The sequence below is a fragment of the Plasmodium chabaudi genome (genome assembly GCF_900002335.3).
Source record: "Plasmodium chabaudi chabaudi strain AS genome assembly, chromosome: 6".
NCBI lineage: Eukaryota > Apicomplexa > Aconoidasida > Haemosporida > Plasmodiidae > Plasmodium > Plasmodium chabaudi.
The window spans coordinates 532,343-548,964 of NC_030106.2; the positions used below are offsets into that span (position 1 = coordinate 532,343).

The window sequence follows — 16,622 nt, forward strand, 5'->3', positions numbered from 1 at the left end:
TATTATTCTCCTTAACTATAAAAGGCCATTTTTTGTTTGTGTTAAATAAATTTATCACAATAAAAATTATATTTTAGAGAAGGTGTATACATATGTATACGTAGAAACGTATATATATATACATATATATTATTTTTTTTTCCTTCTCCTACTTTTGTTAATATTCTTGTTACCCGGCAAATTTCGGTTATCGTTGTTATTTGTGTGGTCATATTTGATTATTTTGTTTTAATTTATATATTATTCCATTGTGTTTTATTTTGTTGTATTTTTAAGATAAAATTTTCCTAAATTTGAGAAGTTAAAGCGTGTCTTATTTTACATCATTTCAAAGCAAAAAAAATTTTAATATCATAAAAGGTAACAAAATGAATTCCAAGGAAATTGAAGAACTTGATAAAACAACTCACCACTTAAATGATAGTAGAAATAATATGTATGGTTGTACATTTATGGAAAAATGTAATGAAGGCAATATTATTAATTCAGGTACTCTCAAAATGAGTAGTACTGAAAAAGATATATCTTTCCAGACAATAGACGAAGAAAAAGAAAAGTATAGTTTTAATGAATTATTATATACAGAACAAAATGGCTATATTAATATAATTGAAAAAGAAGATAAGCCAATTCAAGAAATGCTAATAGATGATAAAAAAGGTATTGGTGAGGTAAATGCTTCCAACTTAGACAGGATAAGTCCATGTTTATCACCACAACAAGTTGAAGAAGAGTATGACAATGGTGATAAATTTGATGAAAATAATGAAGGCTCTAAATGTGGATGCCCATTTTTTATTAGTAAATGTGATTATGAGAAGGATTTCGATACTAACATAAATAACCACAATAAAAGTTGCAAACATTCAGAGGAGAATATAAATTATTATAATAATAATTTATTATTAGGCATATCTGAAAATAAGGATACATTAATAAAATGCGATAAAGTATGTGAAAAAAGTTATTATTCAACCTCAGAATCTACAGTTTTAGCTAGTAACGAAAACGAACAAAATTTACAAAATATAAGTAGTTATGAAACAGTTAGTTCAATGAATGACAAAATAAAAATAATTAGTAATGGGAAATATGAAAAATTGCAAAAAAAACAAACAGATATTATGAATAGCGAAGCAAATGCTATTGAACCTAAAGATTATTCTATAGATGATATTGGTACATATAGGGAAGAATGTATTAGCTATTTAAATAAAATAAAAGATATTCCTCATAATATTGGGAGCCAAATGAATAGCTATCAAAATAATAACATTATGGACAATAACAGTTTTAAAGATGAAAATTATTTAATACATGAAAATGATTTTTTCGATGGGGAAACGGAAAAAAAAAATATTTTACAAAATTATTTCTTAGTAAATAACAACAATGAAGTTAATGCAAATGAAGATGTGAATAATGAAGGTGATGATCCTAAAAGTTTTGAGGCAGCTGTTTCTGATATAGCCGAGACAGTAGGAAACGATACGATAGAAAAGGAAATAAATATAAATGACAATTGTAAAATCGAGAAAAGTATCAACATGCATATTAACGGTGATAATAAAAATGCATTATTCGACTTTGATATGAGCAGACAGGTATTTCATGATAAAGAAGGGGATGAAAATTTGTATAAAACAATTTTGAATACTGAAAATAATAAATCGATTAATATAATTAACGGTATGGGTAAAGAAGTTTATGAACATGGGTCTGATAATATTCATACCCAAGTTGAAAATATAAATGATATAGAACAAAGGACAAACAATATGATTGAAAATAATATGATGTTTCCAAGTTCAGATGATTTAAGATTTACAACGTTGAATTGTATTAATGATATTAACAATGAAAGCATAGTAAAATGTAAGAGGAAAATAAAGAGTGATGAAAACGGAGAAAATCGAATGGTTAAAACGGAACAAAAAAATGTAAGAATGAAAGACGAGTTGGATGAAGATGATAAGGATGAGCTATATGGTATTCCAGATAAAAAACGAAGAAAGAAAAATAAAAAAAAAAAAAAAAAAAAAAAAATTCCAGGAAGAGTATATAAAGTAATTGTAAGAGGAAAAGAATGTTGGAGAGCTGAATGGCTTGTCCAAAAAAATCAAGAAAATATTGAAACTGAAAAAGAGGAAACGAAAATGGATACATACTCTATAATGAAGTTAGAAAATAGAGAAGATGTTGATAAGAATGTAGACAAAATGAATGTATCAAATTTTCAAAAAAAAAGTAAACAATTTTCAGTATCAGTATATGGTTATGAAAATGCTAGATTGTTTGCATTATTTGAATTGATAAAATATAATTCAGTTCCTGATAGTTTAAAAGAAGAAGCAAGTATATGTATTCATAATATTAAAAAAAATATTATGAATTCTGAAAATGCAACAAATAAATCATTTAGTGGGCATTTTTTACAATTTCTTTTGGCTGATGAAAACAGTGAATATTCCTCTTTACTTTATAAAAAATTAGAAGACAATGTTATACAAAATGTGAATAAATATAGTATACATGATATGAATAATACAAATCGAATGAATTTATTTCAGTCTCAAGGGAAAGAAATCGGGTTTAGAAATGAAAAAGATTTCCCTCTTCAATATGATAATGAAAATGGGCATGGAAATATTGTAGATGGAACTATTTGGAATGTTCAAAATAATGAAAGAGATTTATTTTATAACAATAACAATAATAATAATAGTAACAAGTGCAGGAATGATTATTATTATAACAATTCCAATGATTTAGTTAAACTGAAAAAAGAGAATAATGAAAAGTTAGTAACCTTCAATGATAACAATTTTTATAATAAAGCGAATTATATCAATAGATATAATAATCCATATATAAGTAATAATAATCCGTCTATTCACAATTTAAACAATTTAGTATATAACATAAATTCTTATGATTTCAATCCAATGCATATTAGAAATGGATATACAAATGATAACAATTCTACAATAAATATATCAAGCCAAAATTCGAACTATCGAGGTTTTGGTGAAGAAAAGGATATACAAAAAAAAAAAAACTTTTTCAACACAAATAGTGTGCGAAAATATGTTGGTGATATAAACACGAAACCAATGGATGGATTTAAACAAAACCTTTTTGAAAAGGTTCTTAACAATTTAGAAAACAAAATGGGAAACAACAATCCCTACAATTACAATTCTCTTGATCATCATATAAACTCAAAAGTGAAATCGACCTATCCATACAGCAATGATACTATATCTAATGATGCAACCAGTAATACAACTATGATTAATCATGGAACTAATAATAATCAAATAAATAATGAAACTGAAATACGAAATTCTCAACATATTTTACATGACAATTTATTAATGTACAGAAATTTTATGAATCAAAATCCATGTGATATTGGTAATGGTGATAAGAATAGTGAAAATGATCGAGTTGAAAAAATAGCTCCAAATTTTGAAGGGGCATTCTTAAATAAAAATAATATTGTATTTAAGCACAATGCCAATTTTAATCCGTTTCTTGGAAGAAATGTAAGCAATATAAATACCTAATTCGACATTGTTGCAAAAAAAAAATTATAATAAATGAGTATATAAAGAAAGATATTCATGGAATACTGTTTAAAAAAGGGGTGTGTAAATTCAAATTTATGCTTATTCGATATGCATGTATTGATATGACGATAGTCAAAACATACAGCTGTGAAAATTTAGTTTATAAAAAAATATTTTGGCTAGTTGTTTTTTTTATTTTATAGCTAGCTGACGTTTCCCCTATTATGTGAATATATATGCACACATTTCGAGAAATATACTTATGTGATATGTACTGTTTATGTTGTAATTCATCTTAAGATGTGTCATCGTTTTTTTAATGAGATTTACATAGCGATAGTTTTCGTTTGGACATAAAAAAATGCACACATACATAAAAAAGTTTTTTTTTTTTTGTGCAAATTTTTCTGAACGTTCAGAAAAAAAAACAATAAAACAATTTGAGAATGTTAAAAAATTCCATAGTTCATTTTAGCAATATATACCTCCAAATGCTCATGATCTTTATGTTTATTTTTCAATCGATCTGATAAAATATTTCCATAGGATTGTGTTTCTTCATATTTAAATGGAATTTTTATATGTTCTAAATTATTTAATGCTGAAAATATATTATCATTGAATATTTCAATTTGCTTGATAATATGGTTAAAATCCGTTTTATTATAATTTTCATCAAATTTGGTGAGTAGATCTTTATTTTCTTTAACTTTCTCAATAGGATCATCAACACTTATATTGTTTGTTATTGTATTAACATCCTGGACATTATTATAAGGATTTCTAGGTATTGCATGAACAGGTAAGCATGTTAGATTATATAGATTACTATTTAAATTTGTAATAGATTGAATTAAATTTACACAATAAGATTTCATATCATTTATTAATTTAGCATATGGTAAATTATTTCGGATATCAAAATTTTCTTTCATAGAAACAGTTGTAATATACAAAATATTTGCTAGCTTATTTGCAATATTATTAATTTTGATTTCGATATTTTCATTTTCTTCATCCTCTTTTCTATTTTCATATAGTTCATTCATATTGACTTTACTTTCTGAATTACAATGACATACTTTTTATATTGAGCTAGGAGCATCTCAATAGTTTTCCTAAATTTTCTGACTTACTTTGTCGTCAAATCGGTAGATAACTACAAAAAAGAAAGCAGTAGCTAACCATATAAGCTAACTATATAAGCTAACTATTTGTATATCAAATTTATTTCAGTGTGAATAAAGTTATAGTGAACATTTCCAGTTTTATAGAATAGCCAAAAACTGTAAATTAATTATTTAATTATAATATTAAATAGTTATTAATTTTAGGTATGAAAAAAAAAAAAAAAAAAAAAAAAATCGTCGCTTTCTCTTTTGCGACCATGAAGATCTATCATAAGGCACAATGGGATTACGTGTAAAATAAAAAGTGACAAAATTTTCAAACTTAATTAAAATGCAGAAATTGATTAGTTTAATTACGAACAGGGGAACCAAAAAATATAAAAAATTAATCAAAATAAATAGAATAAAAAATATATGCAAATGTTAACAAAATTTTATGAGAAAATGGGGTTACCCCCTTTTTGCATACACATTTTATGGGGCTATATAAAAGAATGATCATCATTTTTAAATTGTATACTATATATAAAATTATTTTGAAGATTTTTTTTTTTAATTAAATAACGTAATGAGAATTTATCATTTGTTAATTTGCCAAATAAAAAGAAAAATAGAATACCATTTTTTTTAAAATTTTCAATCTCAATGATTGGTAAAAAGTATTTATAAATATAAGGAATATTATGATGTGATAAAAATTTTGTAGCTTTTATATATTTTTTTTTTTGACGATCATTAATAATGAAATCGTTTTTTTTTAAGTAACGGATGTGTATATTAAATTTTTCTTTTTTCTTTTTCTTCCGTTTTTTAATAAATAAATACGCATTATTTGGTTTACTTTTTTGAATAATAAAATTTTTTTTATTTATCCTTTTCACTTTTGCTGAAATATTATTATGAATGAATATGTTCGAGCTTTTGTCTTTATACTCTTTGGTTGGACTTGCGCTCTCATCACTTTGCACATTCTCACCATTGTCACCATTGCCAATGCTGTTGTTGTTGTTGTTGAGGATGCAAAATAGGTTATCATTTACGGCGATCTTATTTTTCCCATTTATATTTATCAGTTTTAATTTGGAGGGTACATTCGTTGGGCTTGTTTCATAATTTGGTCTCTGGCTTGTGTCGTTTTGTAGGTTGGCTTCTCGTAACTTGTTAACTGTAAATAGGAATAGTTCATTATATATTTGCTCGACAGTCGAATAATTTAAATTCGTTTTAATATCCTTTTTGATAATGTTGTAGAGTACTTCAATTCTTGCTAGTTTTGATGGAAGAATTAGAAATTCATAAAAATTAAAAACTTTTATAAAAATATTATTTTTATATAATAATTTATTTATTTGTATTATCTTATCTACATTTGTATTTAAAAAAAAATGGTTGTATAAATTATTTTGCATTTTCATATATTCAATAATAAAAAAATTATTTGTCTTTATTTTTATATCATCTGAAATGTAGTATTTATTTTTTAAATAAGTATAAAATATGTTATTATGAAATGCTAAGTGGTTATCTAAGTTTTTTATTTGTGACGATAAATTGGTTAGTCTTTTATCTAGCGATGAATGAGCATACATCTCTGCATTTTTCATCTCGTCCGTTTTGTCAACTGGTCTGTGAATAGTAAGTTCACTACCTTGTCCTGCTTGCACATTATTTGGGAAGCTTTCTACTGTTTTAATGTTTTGCTTATTCTTTTGAAATATAAGAGAAATATTGGGAACTATAACATTTCGAATAAAATTTCTTGAAACAGATAGCTTATGATTTGATATGTCATATTTCCATTTTTTTTTAATTACATACATATAATTATAAATTTGTATTTTATTTAATTTAATAAATGGTCTATAGAATAAACAATCTTTAAAATAAGTTAAAAATCTTATACCTTTTAAATTTTTAATATATATTCCTCTAAAAAAATGAAATAACATTGTTTCATTATTATCATTTTGATGGTGTCCTATAAATATTAAAGCTTTTATTTTTTTGGATTTTTTTAAAAATTCTTTTTTTTTAAAAAAAAAATCAGAAAAGTAATTAGGAAATTGGTGACAACTTTTTAACAAGACGGTGCACACATTTTTTTTATAAACCTTTTTTAGATAGACATTTATATCGTTCAAATATTCGCTATATTTATAATGCTTTCCATTTTCATCTTCATTTCCAAATGGTTTTACTTCTTGTTTAAGAATTTTATTGGCTAACTCATTGTAAGTATTTCTTCTCCATAGTCTAGATATTAATAAAAAGTTATTGCTCGATTTTGGAACTTTCAAATTGGTATCATTCAATAGGTTGCTATCCTTAGTTTTTATAATATCATTTTTTGTTAACGCTTTAGTAGCAAATTTTAAATTATATAATCTACAAATTTGTTTTATAAATTTTTTTTCTTTAACACACTCATTTCTAGTTTTATGGTTACAATATAATACTGTTATTTTATTTAAAATGGCTAGATAAAAATATATTTTATTTATTCGCAAATGATCAGAATTATTATTAAAAATGTGATTTATGTTTGCTACTTTCTCTTGAATCAGATTATATATATCTTCATACTTATAAGAATACACATTTTTTATTTTATCTAACATATCGAAATAATTTAAACTATCTTTATATAATATTGTTATTATAATTTTGTAGATTGTAAAAATGAAGGAATACAAAAGAGACAATGAGTCTACTCCTGCACTAACACTAAAAATTATATTCTTCTTTTGTTTTAAAAAATAAAAAAAATATCGATTTTTTAAAAGCGACACCCAATAAGCTTCTACTTGTTGTATTATTTCGTCGTCGTTCATTTTGCCTATTGAACTAGTTTCGCCTTCACCCGTTTCGCCTTCGTCCGCTTCGTACTTTTCACTTGTGTTACTGCAAGTGGTTAGGGGACCTTTGGGGGGATCCCCTTTTGTGAATATCAGGGAACTCGATTTGGTTACCTTTTGCAGTTCTTTATTTTTTACATCATTTTCTATATTTATAAAAGAGCAGAATTTTTTTAAAAATAATCCATCTTGTGTTTGATATCCTTTAAAGAGGTTGATAACTTTGTTTTGTTCGTTACTATTTTTATTAAGTATTATTTTTTTTTTTTTTTTTATTTTATCTAACATATGATTTGATACCTTTTCCGATTCATTGAAAATTATTTCATGAATATTTTTTTCTGTTTTTAAATAGACATACTGCTTAGGATGATTTATGTTTCTTCTTCTTTCTAAAGTCCATGGATTTAAAAAAGTATAAATATTTTTACACCCATGCTTTCGTATGTTTAAACTTGTTACATTACATATCCAGTAAATCCATAAAAAATAAAAGATCGGCAATAAATGCATTTATTTTGTACTAGCATTTGTTATTTATATTATGCTATATATCCTCTCTTGTTCTTTATTACAAATATGGATCACGTAATTATACACATCATAAGTTTATATTTATTTATGGTTTAAATTTACAAATGCTTAGTCGCTTTAGTTTAACAAGATGACAAACAAATGAATAACATAGGGAGAGTCATATATTTTTTTTTGAAAAATATAGAAAGCGCCAACAAACAAATCGTTCCAAAAATGGAGAAGCAAACGGAAACAAACTCTCTAATGCTTACAAAATTACAAACGAAAAAAGGTTGAAAGTTTTTGGGGAAAAAAGCAGAAAAAGAACATATACAAATTGAAAGAGAAAACTGTTTCAGTGAAAGCTCAATAGCATTTTTTTTTATTTTTTTTTTCAAATTTTTTCAATATTTTTTCAATATTTTTTCAGATTTTTTTCAGAATTTTTTCAAAAATCGGGGGCTTATTTTTATTCGGCATACATGCATAAATATGTTTATACCGCCAGCTGAAAATCATTTCCAACTATTTATGTAAGCCATTTTTTATTTATTTTTGTGTTTTTTTATTGCTTTTACTTGTGTAATGTCACCTTATTTTATTGACTTAACATATTTCAGATAAAATAGGATGAGCAAAAGTAGGTAGCTAGATTTTTCATGTCACTTTAGAATTTAGATGTAGGATGGAAAAAAAGGAAAATAGCAAAGTCACAAATTTTGTGGATGAAAATGAGAAGAACAATTATGTAAAATGTGAAATGATAAAAAGTATGAACAAGCAAGGAAAAGAAATACTTATAAAATTGTTAAAAATAAAAGAGAATGTAATATATGATGATATATTAAATATAAATATATTTATTAAAAATATTTGGATGTCTATGGATTTACAATGTACCTTTTCTTTAAACGATTTAATACTTATTTCGAGATCATTTAAAAATACTGAAATAATATATGATGATATAAGTTTTGAAGATAATGAAAAGAAGCAAAAAGCAAATGAATCCTTATTTAGTGATGAAAAGAAAACAAAAAATATTTTTCTATACTTTCAAAATTATAAGATCCGTAAAAATGTAGTTAAAATATTTTTTCCAAAAAGTCATACCGTTTGTTTTATTCATAAAAATGGATCTATACATATACATGGCTCATTAGTATTAAAAAAACTTTTACTAATATTAATTAAAGTTGTTAAAAAGTTAAAATATAAAACATTTTGGAACTATAATAAATGCCAGAACAAAGGAAATGAACCAAACACCTTTCAACCACACACAGAAAATTTATTAAATGAAAATAATCAAAAACACGTTGAATATACAAGACCATCGGATAGAATAGACGATACTAAAACACAAAATGCATCTAATTCTTTCGGTTTTATCGACAAAAATGCGGATCAAAAAATTGAATCCATAGATCCAGACCATCCTTCATCAAATTTGAAACAAACAGATATGCTAGTGAACGATTTGAAAGGGACTAGTGATATCATAAATAATTGTGAAAATATTATCAAAGAAATACGAGATAAGATAGATAAATTAAGCCCATTGGAAATGTGTAGTACTCCTTTTGATGAGTCAAATAATGAAATCGAGCAAAACTGCATGAACAGTCATAAAAATTGTGAAAAAAGTGGCTTCTTACGTCTTGAGGATAACTTTTCTGATTTTGATGAAAAGGAAGAAGACTTAAACTTTTTGAAAAAGAATGACGAAATAAATATAAACAACCAAACAATAAGAAATAGTTTAAATTTAGAAAATGTTTCTATAAATAATGAATATAATATTAATAAGATTAGCAAAAAGTTTATGTACAAATTTAATATCCATGATAAATGGGGATATACAATTCGAGATGATATGATTTTTGATATGACAAAATTTAACATTAAACAATTAGTATGTGTTTTTAAAATAAAATTAAAACATTTTGATATATCACGAATTTATAATTATATTGAATTTAAAAATATATTAACTGATATTAATAATATTATATATATAAAAATTGATCAAAATTTTTTAAATAAATTAATTTCACAAACAAATTTAGAAAATTTTATTAAAAATAATTTCACACAAAATTATCATATAAACAATAAAAACTCAGTTAGAACTGTTTTATTATTTAGTTCTGGAAAAGTTGTTATTTATTCTTGCAAGGATATCCATGAAGTTTTGGCTATTTCAAGATTTGTTGTAAATGTTCTACGACGAAATAATAACATCATCTTTGAATAATTTGCAATATCATAAATTAAACTTTTCTTCTTGTTTTAAAACAACCTAAATTTTTTAGTAACAAACTTTTATGTAATTTTTATGGTATAGGAAATGCACAAATTCTGTTTACATTCTTCATACCAAATTTTTGTTGCATAAATATATGCACACATATTGTGCAATTTTTTTCTGAACAAAAAAAAAACTAGCCATAAAATGATAGCTATTTAATTTTTTTTTTTTTTACAAAATATATCATTTCGCTACCTTTTCAAAGGTATTATTTATCACAAGGATCGGAATTTTCTTGTAGATCAAATGAACTAGTGGCATTCTTTCGTTTCAATTCATTGATTTTTGATTTGTATCCTTTGTAAGATGGTAATGATGACATTAAGACACTTTTTGGTGTAGCATTAAATTTTATGTACAAGTCAGGTGCATTTATAATTTGAAGCCTAGCAGCCATACATTTTGTTATATAAAAATTTTCGAAATATCCAAATGAATAAATAATATTTTTAATTAAACTAGGTACTTGCCATTTCTCGTATTTTAAAAAATTATTTTTTTCACAATAAAAGCCAAGTAATGATCTATACATTAATTCACATGAACAAAGCAAATGTTTATGTGTGTGCCATTCTATATGTTTTAATGGATAATTATAAAAATCATTATATTTTTTATCTTTCTCTTTATTTTTATAATTTTTACATTTTATTTCATCACCAACTAAATCATTAGAATTGGTAATATCTTCTTTACTATCATTTTGTGGAATTATTTTGCTACGTCTCTTATATTTTAATAAATATTCCAAAATAGTATTGTCTTTGTATAAATAATTTAAATAATCTTTGCTTACACTACTAATCATAATATTATTTTTATAAAGAGTGTATAAGTAATGTCCTTCTAATTCATTTAATAAAAGTAAACTTCTCCCTGGTGTATTTTTGGCTGTTGCTATATTTGTTGTTAATATATATTCATCGATATTTGTGCGTATACCTACTTGTATTACCAAATCTACATTATCAACTTCTATTCCTTGATATAACAAAGATGATGAAAATAATATTTTCTTTCTTCCCTTTTTGCCTACCGCTTCACTATCATTATTAAATGTATCTAATGTATACATTTTTTTATCTAAACTTAATTTGCTATGTAAACATAAAATTACAATATCCTTTAATGCTTCAAATTCCTGTTCATAATTTAAACTTTCCGAATAATCAGTCTCAGTATTTTGGTCTTCATTTATAAATTTCTCTCTTTCTTGGTAGCATTTTTCATGGTGATTCAAACAAGTGGACTTATGCATGTTTTTGTCTAAAATGTTATCCTTTTTCATATTTGCTTTTTCATCTATATTAATTTGATTAGTGGGTAATTCAGTAAATTCAAAGGGACTTGAGGATATGGAGAAGTTGACATTTTCTTTATCATAATAAAAAGAATTACAAAAATTGTTAATAATATTATTTTTAAAACTATTTGTAAACTTATTACATTTTAGGTATAGCAAAAATAAATACCCTTTAAATATATAGTGCTTAAAAATGGCATATATAAATTGTAACATTTTTACAGTTGGCATAATAATAACAATTTTTGATGAATTATTTGATATAAATTCTTTATGGATTATATTAAAAAGTATTGAAGCAAATTTATCTGAATCGTAAATTAAATATTCTTGTTTTAAAAAAATATGAGTGGGAATATTTTTTCCTTTATTTTGTTCATAATTATTATTGCTACTATCATACATTTTATAATTATTATAATCACTATTACTTAGCTTTAATTTACTTATTCTTTCTTCAGGACCTTCATATTTATATTGTTCTTGTTCTTCCACAATCAAGGATGCATCCAAGTTATCATCTTTTTCATACGCTTTTGATACACTATTAGTTTTATTTAATTTATTATTTCTTTCAATATTAGATATGTTATTATAGTCTTTACTATTTTCCATCACAATTTCATCGTTGTCTATTTTTTCGAATTCTTCATCAGGTCTATATGGCATGTCATCATAATGGGCACCATTTTTGTCTTCTTTACTTACACTATTTTTATTGTTTTCATTTTTTGAAAATTCTGATTTAAAATTAGTTAGATCATTTGTGTGGGCATTCAATTGTTTTATTTTACTCTGTTCTAATTGTGGATGTACAATAAATGAATTAAATTTATTAACATGTTCATAAAATGTTTTTGAATCTTTAGCGTACCAAAGTTTGCCTACATCATCACAATTTAATATATTGTTTTGGTAGATTTGTAATAACTGATCATTAAATTTATGATAAAGTTGGAATTGTAAGTTCTGCACATGTTCATAATATTTTTGATAAGAACTTTTATCATTTGAATTAAAATTAATCATATTCATAAGAATAGAAGAATAGAAAATATTATTATCAAATATACAATTATGTACAAAATTTAAATATAAATAATTTAAACGTAATAATCTATATGCTAGCTGTTTTAAAAAATTATTAACTATGCATGTTAATAAAATTGTTTGATGTCCTTTAGGTAATATATTTTTTATTATTAATATATTTTTTAAATAATTTTGATTTAAAAGAAAATAAGCTTCATCAATAATTATTGTATCACATAAAAAAAATAAGTTAGAAAAAGAAGTTGAATATTTTATATGGTTAATAAAAGACACTGGGGTTGTAATAATTATATGAGGTTTTTTTTTTTTTAATTCATTTATTTCACCTTGCATGTTCATATTTTTTCTTCCATGAATATAATGACATATTATATTATATGGATGATACATTATTAATTTTTTAATAATATTATATGTCTGTTCTACTAAAATAATATTTGGGCAAATGATTAAAGCATGCACATAATTCTCTTTAATCTTATGATTTTTTTTTAATTTATTTATTTGTATTATAATTTTATGTAACAACGGGATAGCATACCCAATCGTTTTTCCAGACCCCTTGAATGAATGAACAAGCAAATCCAAATCTTTAAAAAAAAGTGGAAATAAACAATATTGATTAGTAGTCAAATATTTTATGTTAAAGTTTTTCAAAAGACTTAATTTTATATACGAATCAATGTTTATATTCTGTAAATATTTATATTTGCATAATTTTTCAATGTAAGACTTATTAAGTATATTTTTTGAAGAAATTTCTGACTTGGTCATATTTTTATTGTTATATTCCAAATTATTTTTTATATTATTCAATGTTTCACATGCACCATCATTAGTTATATTTTTGGATATAATATCATCACTAAAACAATCAGCTAATTTTCTTATAATTATGCTATCTTTATATTTTTCTTCTTCATCCTTTTTGTCTATATTTTCACACGAAAAAAAGGAACTCTCTTCGAGCTCCTTTAACTTCATAACATTGTCTACATAATTAATACAACTTTTTTGAAACGGGGCATTTGATAAAAATGTGTCATAAAAATGGAATGGAATATATTCTCTGTTTGATGATGTTTGTATGCACAGTTCAGATTTTATTTTTTTAAAGTTTTTTAAACAAAATTCATTTAAATCATTTATATTGTCATACACTATTTTATTTTGTTCATTTACAAAGTTTGTTAAATAATTATGTTTTTCATTTTGAGCATTCAAGCTAGTATTTGGCTTGTTATCACTATGCACACATTTATTTTCATTTTGTTCATTGCAATTATTAATATTATTTACATGACTGTTAATAATTTTTTTAGGATGGTTACTATCGCTAGCTGTGGGAATGATACATTCAATTTCCTTGCATGTTAAGAAGGTTTTTTTTCCTTCATTTTTTAAATGGGTTAAGATTTTAAAACAATTTTTTACATTTTTTAATTTTATTTGTAATATCATTTAATATGAACTTAATATATGTAAATATATTTGTATCCTTGCATAAATTATCTTGATATTTTTAAAACTATAAAATTGTTCGAAATGGACTGACAATCGTCTATAAGGTTATTTTTATGAACAAGTCAGGTAAAGAGACAAGCAACAAGCATATAAAGATATATGCTTATATAGACCTGTACTTATATGTAGACATATGTGTGCGATACTAATTTTTTTTATCATCAAAATATAACAAACATATCTATACCACATTAAAGATACTTATTTAAGCATTTTATGGCTAATTATGAGTGTACTTAATTATTGTATTTTTATTTAGTTAAACTAAAATAATAATTTAGTTTTTTTTTATATTATATAGTAATGGCTAGTTTCCTTTTTAAAATATAAAACATTTATCTTAATTTTTATAGCATAAAAAAATCACGTACTTTTTTTTATATAGCTATATGCGTACACAAATACATATTTGGGTTTTCATAAAAATATGATTGTAAATATTTTGTTATTTTCATGTATTTGCTATTTACATGCATTTATTATTATTTTTTTTAATTATATTTAAAATATATAATTTTTTGAAATATTAAAATCGAATTTTATTTTTCTTTAACATATTTACAGATATTAAAATAATATTTAATAATATTGATATCATAATATGAAAAATAATTATGAGGGCAGGTGGTGTAGTGGTATCACGCTTGATTTGCATTCAAGAGGTCCGGGGTTCAATTCCCCGTCTGTCCATAAGAAAATTAGTTTTTTAAATAATTTTTTTAATTTTTAAAATAATTCTTATTTCATGACATAATGTTAAATGGGTAATATATTATTATTTATTAATTTGTTCTAAAAAAATGCATATTCAGTTTTTTATTTTTGCCAGTATAATATACATACCAATATATTGCCGTATTGGCACTATACATGTACATATATATTGAACTTAGTCCTTTGACCAATTCGTTTTTTTTCTTTTTAAAGAAATAAAAAGTAATATGATAAAACCTAATAATATAAAATATGTTTTTACTATTTATTTTTTTTAGATTGTTTCAAATATTAAACTATTTCTATTTGCATATACTAGCCATATTGAAAAAGTAAATGAATGCTAACTTGGCACTTTGAACTGGCCGTTCAATATTATACTATCCATTTGTAGCCAATTTTTTTCATTTTTCGAAATAAATTCTTCTTCTTTTGTTACTAAAACTATATAAAATTTATGGCAAATTTTTAAAAAAAACTTTTTTTATTTTCCCACGCCGGGAATTGAACCCGGGCCTTTCGGGTGAGAGCCGAATATCCTAGCCACTAGACCACGTGGGATATAATGAGATATTGTTTATTTTTTTTAAAGAACATATTTTTTAGTTTTTATAATATATTTTTAATATTATATGTATAATATAAAATTTGGATATGTCAGCTATTTTTTCCTCTATAAGAAATATTTTTATTTCTCTGATTAATATAATAATAGTTACATATGGTTAAAAATTCTTTTTTTGGTAGTTGTATAGTCTAATATAATTTGTATAGCTATGTATATAAATAGGTTATGTATATATTTATACACCAATTTTGGCTGTAATATTTATTTAAATAAACAAAAAAGATAAAAATAATAACCAAATGCATATATATTTTCGAAGATATAATAGGTGGGTAAAGAACAGAAAGTAGTACGACGAAACATAAGGAGTAGGTTTAGGAAAATACAAACGTATTCATATTTTTCTTTACATCATCAATATTATTTTTATATTTTTTTCTTGAAGAATAAATAATATTTACATCCTTTATATTTTTGGGCTTCTTTTTTGTATTATCAATATTTATAATTCCTTCATATTCCATTTGCTGAGAATTTATACCACTTAAAATTTTTAAAAAATTCATATAATAAGACAAATCGTATAAAATATTTTTTTCTGTTTTTTTATTTTCTTCTAAACTAACAGATTTTAAGACATTCATAATATTTTTATTTGTAATGTCATTATTTTTTACTGTAGAATTTTCTATTATTTCACTATCTTCGTATTTTGCTGTTCTGCACACAAACAGGCTTACATTAAAAAAAAAAAAAAAAAAAAAAATTTTGGCTAGCTCCATTTTTACAATAGGACACAATTAAAAAATGGAAAAAAAAAGTAAACAAAATAAGAACTAGCAAAATGAATAATTGACAAATAAATAGATTGCGTACTTTAAGTCAATCAGAAATTAGACAAACAGAATAGAACATAATTTTGTTTAAACTTTTTATGTAAAAAATATAAATAAATATGTTCTCACCATATTTATAGACTTGTATATACTTTTGTGTGCACTATTTAAATCGAAATAAAAACACAAAATACGAAACAAATAAAATAGGTGCATAAAATAGGTGCATAATAATACCCC

At 23.7% G+C, this 16,622-nt stretch overlaps 6 protein-coding genes and 2 non-coding genes across 8 annotated transcripts; 3 read left to right on the forward strand and 5 right to left on the reverse strand.

Annotated features, from left to right (window-relative positions):
• Positions 1-368: 368 nt before the first annotated feature.
• Positions 369-3,569, forward strand: PCHAS_0614100 (conserved Plasmodium protein, unknown function; the record flags this gene model as incomplete). The annotated part of the gene is made up of 1 exon (XM_726665.2): positions 369-3,569. One exon carries the CDS (start codon positions 369-371, stop codon positions 3,567-3,569), a length of 3,201 nt encoding a protein of 1,066 aa, XP_731758.2.
• Positions 3,570-4,021: 452 nt separating this feature from the next.
• On the reverse strand, positions 4,022-4,621 carry PCHAS_0614200 (mediator of RNA polymerase II transcription subunit 8, putative; the record flags this gene model as incomplete). The annotated part of the gene is made up of 1 exon (XM_734735.1): positions 4,022-4,621. One exon carries the CDS (start codon positions 4,619-4,621, stop codon positions 4,022-4,024), a length of 600 nt encoding a protein of 199 aa, XP_739828.1.
• Positions 4,622-5,184: 563 nt separating this feature from the next.
• On the reverse strand, positions 5,185-8,070 carry PCHAS_0614300 (PP-loop family protein, putative; the record flags this gene model as incomplete). The annotated part of the gene is made up of 1 exon (XM_734736.2): positions 5,185-8,070. The coding sequence occupies one exon, from the start codon at positions 8,068-8,070 to the stop codon at positions 5,185-5,187; it is 2,886 nt and encodes a 961-aa protein (XP_739829.2).
• A 688-nt stretch (positions 8,071-8,758) lies between these two features.
• On the forward strand, positions 8,759-10,330 carry PCHAS_0614400 (conserved Plasmodium protein, unknown function; the record flags this gene model as incomplete). Its single annotated transcript, XM_733112.2, has 1 exon — positions 8,759-10,330. One exon carries the CDS (start codon positions 8,759-8,761, stop codon positions 10,328-10,330), a length of 1,572 nt encoding a protein of 523 aa, XP_738205.2.
• Positions 10,331-10,592: 262 nt separating this feature from the next.
• On the reverse strand, positions 10,593-14,201 carry PCHAS_0614500 (DEAD box ATP-dependent RNA helicase, putative; the record flags this gene model as incomplete). The annotated part of the gene is made up of 1 exon (XM_731145.2): positions 10,593-14,201. The coding sequence occupies one exon, from the start codon at positions 14,199-14,201 to the stop codon at positions 10,593-10,595; it is 3,609 nt and encodes a 1,202-aa protein (XP_736238.2).
• Positions 14,202-14,882: 681 nt separating this feature from the next.
• On the forward strand, positions 14,883-14,954 carry PCHAS_0614521. Its single transcript has one exon. It is a non-coding gene; the product is annotated as a tRNA-Ala (tRNA).
• Positions 14,955-15,467: 513 nt separating this feature from the next.
• On the reverse strand, positions 15,468-15,539 carry PCHAS_0614541. Its single transcript has one exon. It is a non-coding gene; the product is annotated as a tRNA-Glu (tRNA).
• Positions 15,540-15,920: 381 nt separating this feature from the next.
• Positions 15,921-16,328, reverse strand: PCHAS_0614600 (conserved Plasmodium protein, unknown function; the record flags this gene model as incomplete). Its single annotated transcript, XM_738017.1, has 1 exon — positions 15,921-16,328. One exon carries the CDS (start codon positions 16,326-16,328, stop codon positions 15,921-15,923), a length of 408 nt encoding a protein of 135 aa, XP_743110.1.
• Between the last annotated feature and the right edge of the window lie 294 nt (positions 16,329-16,622).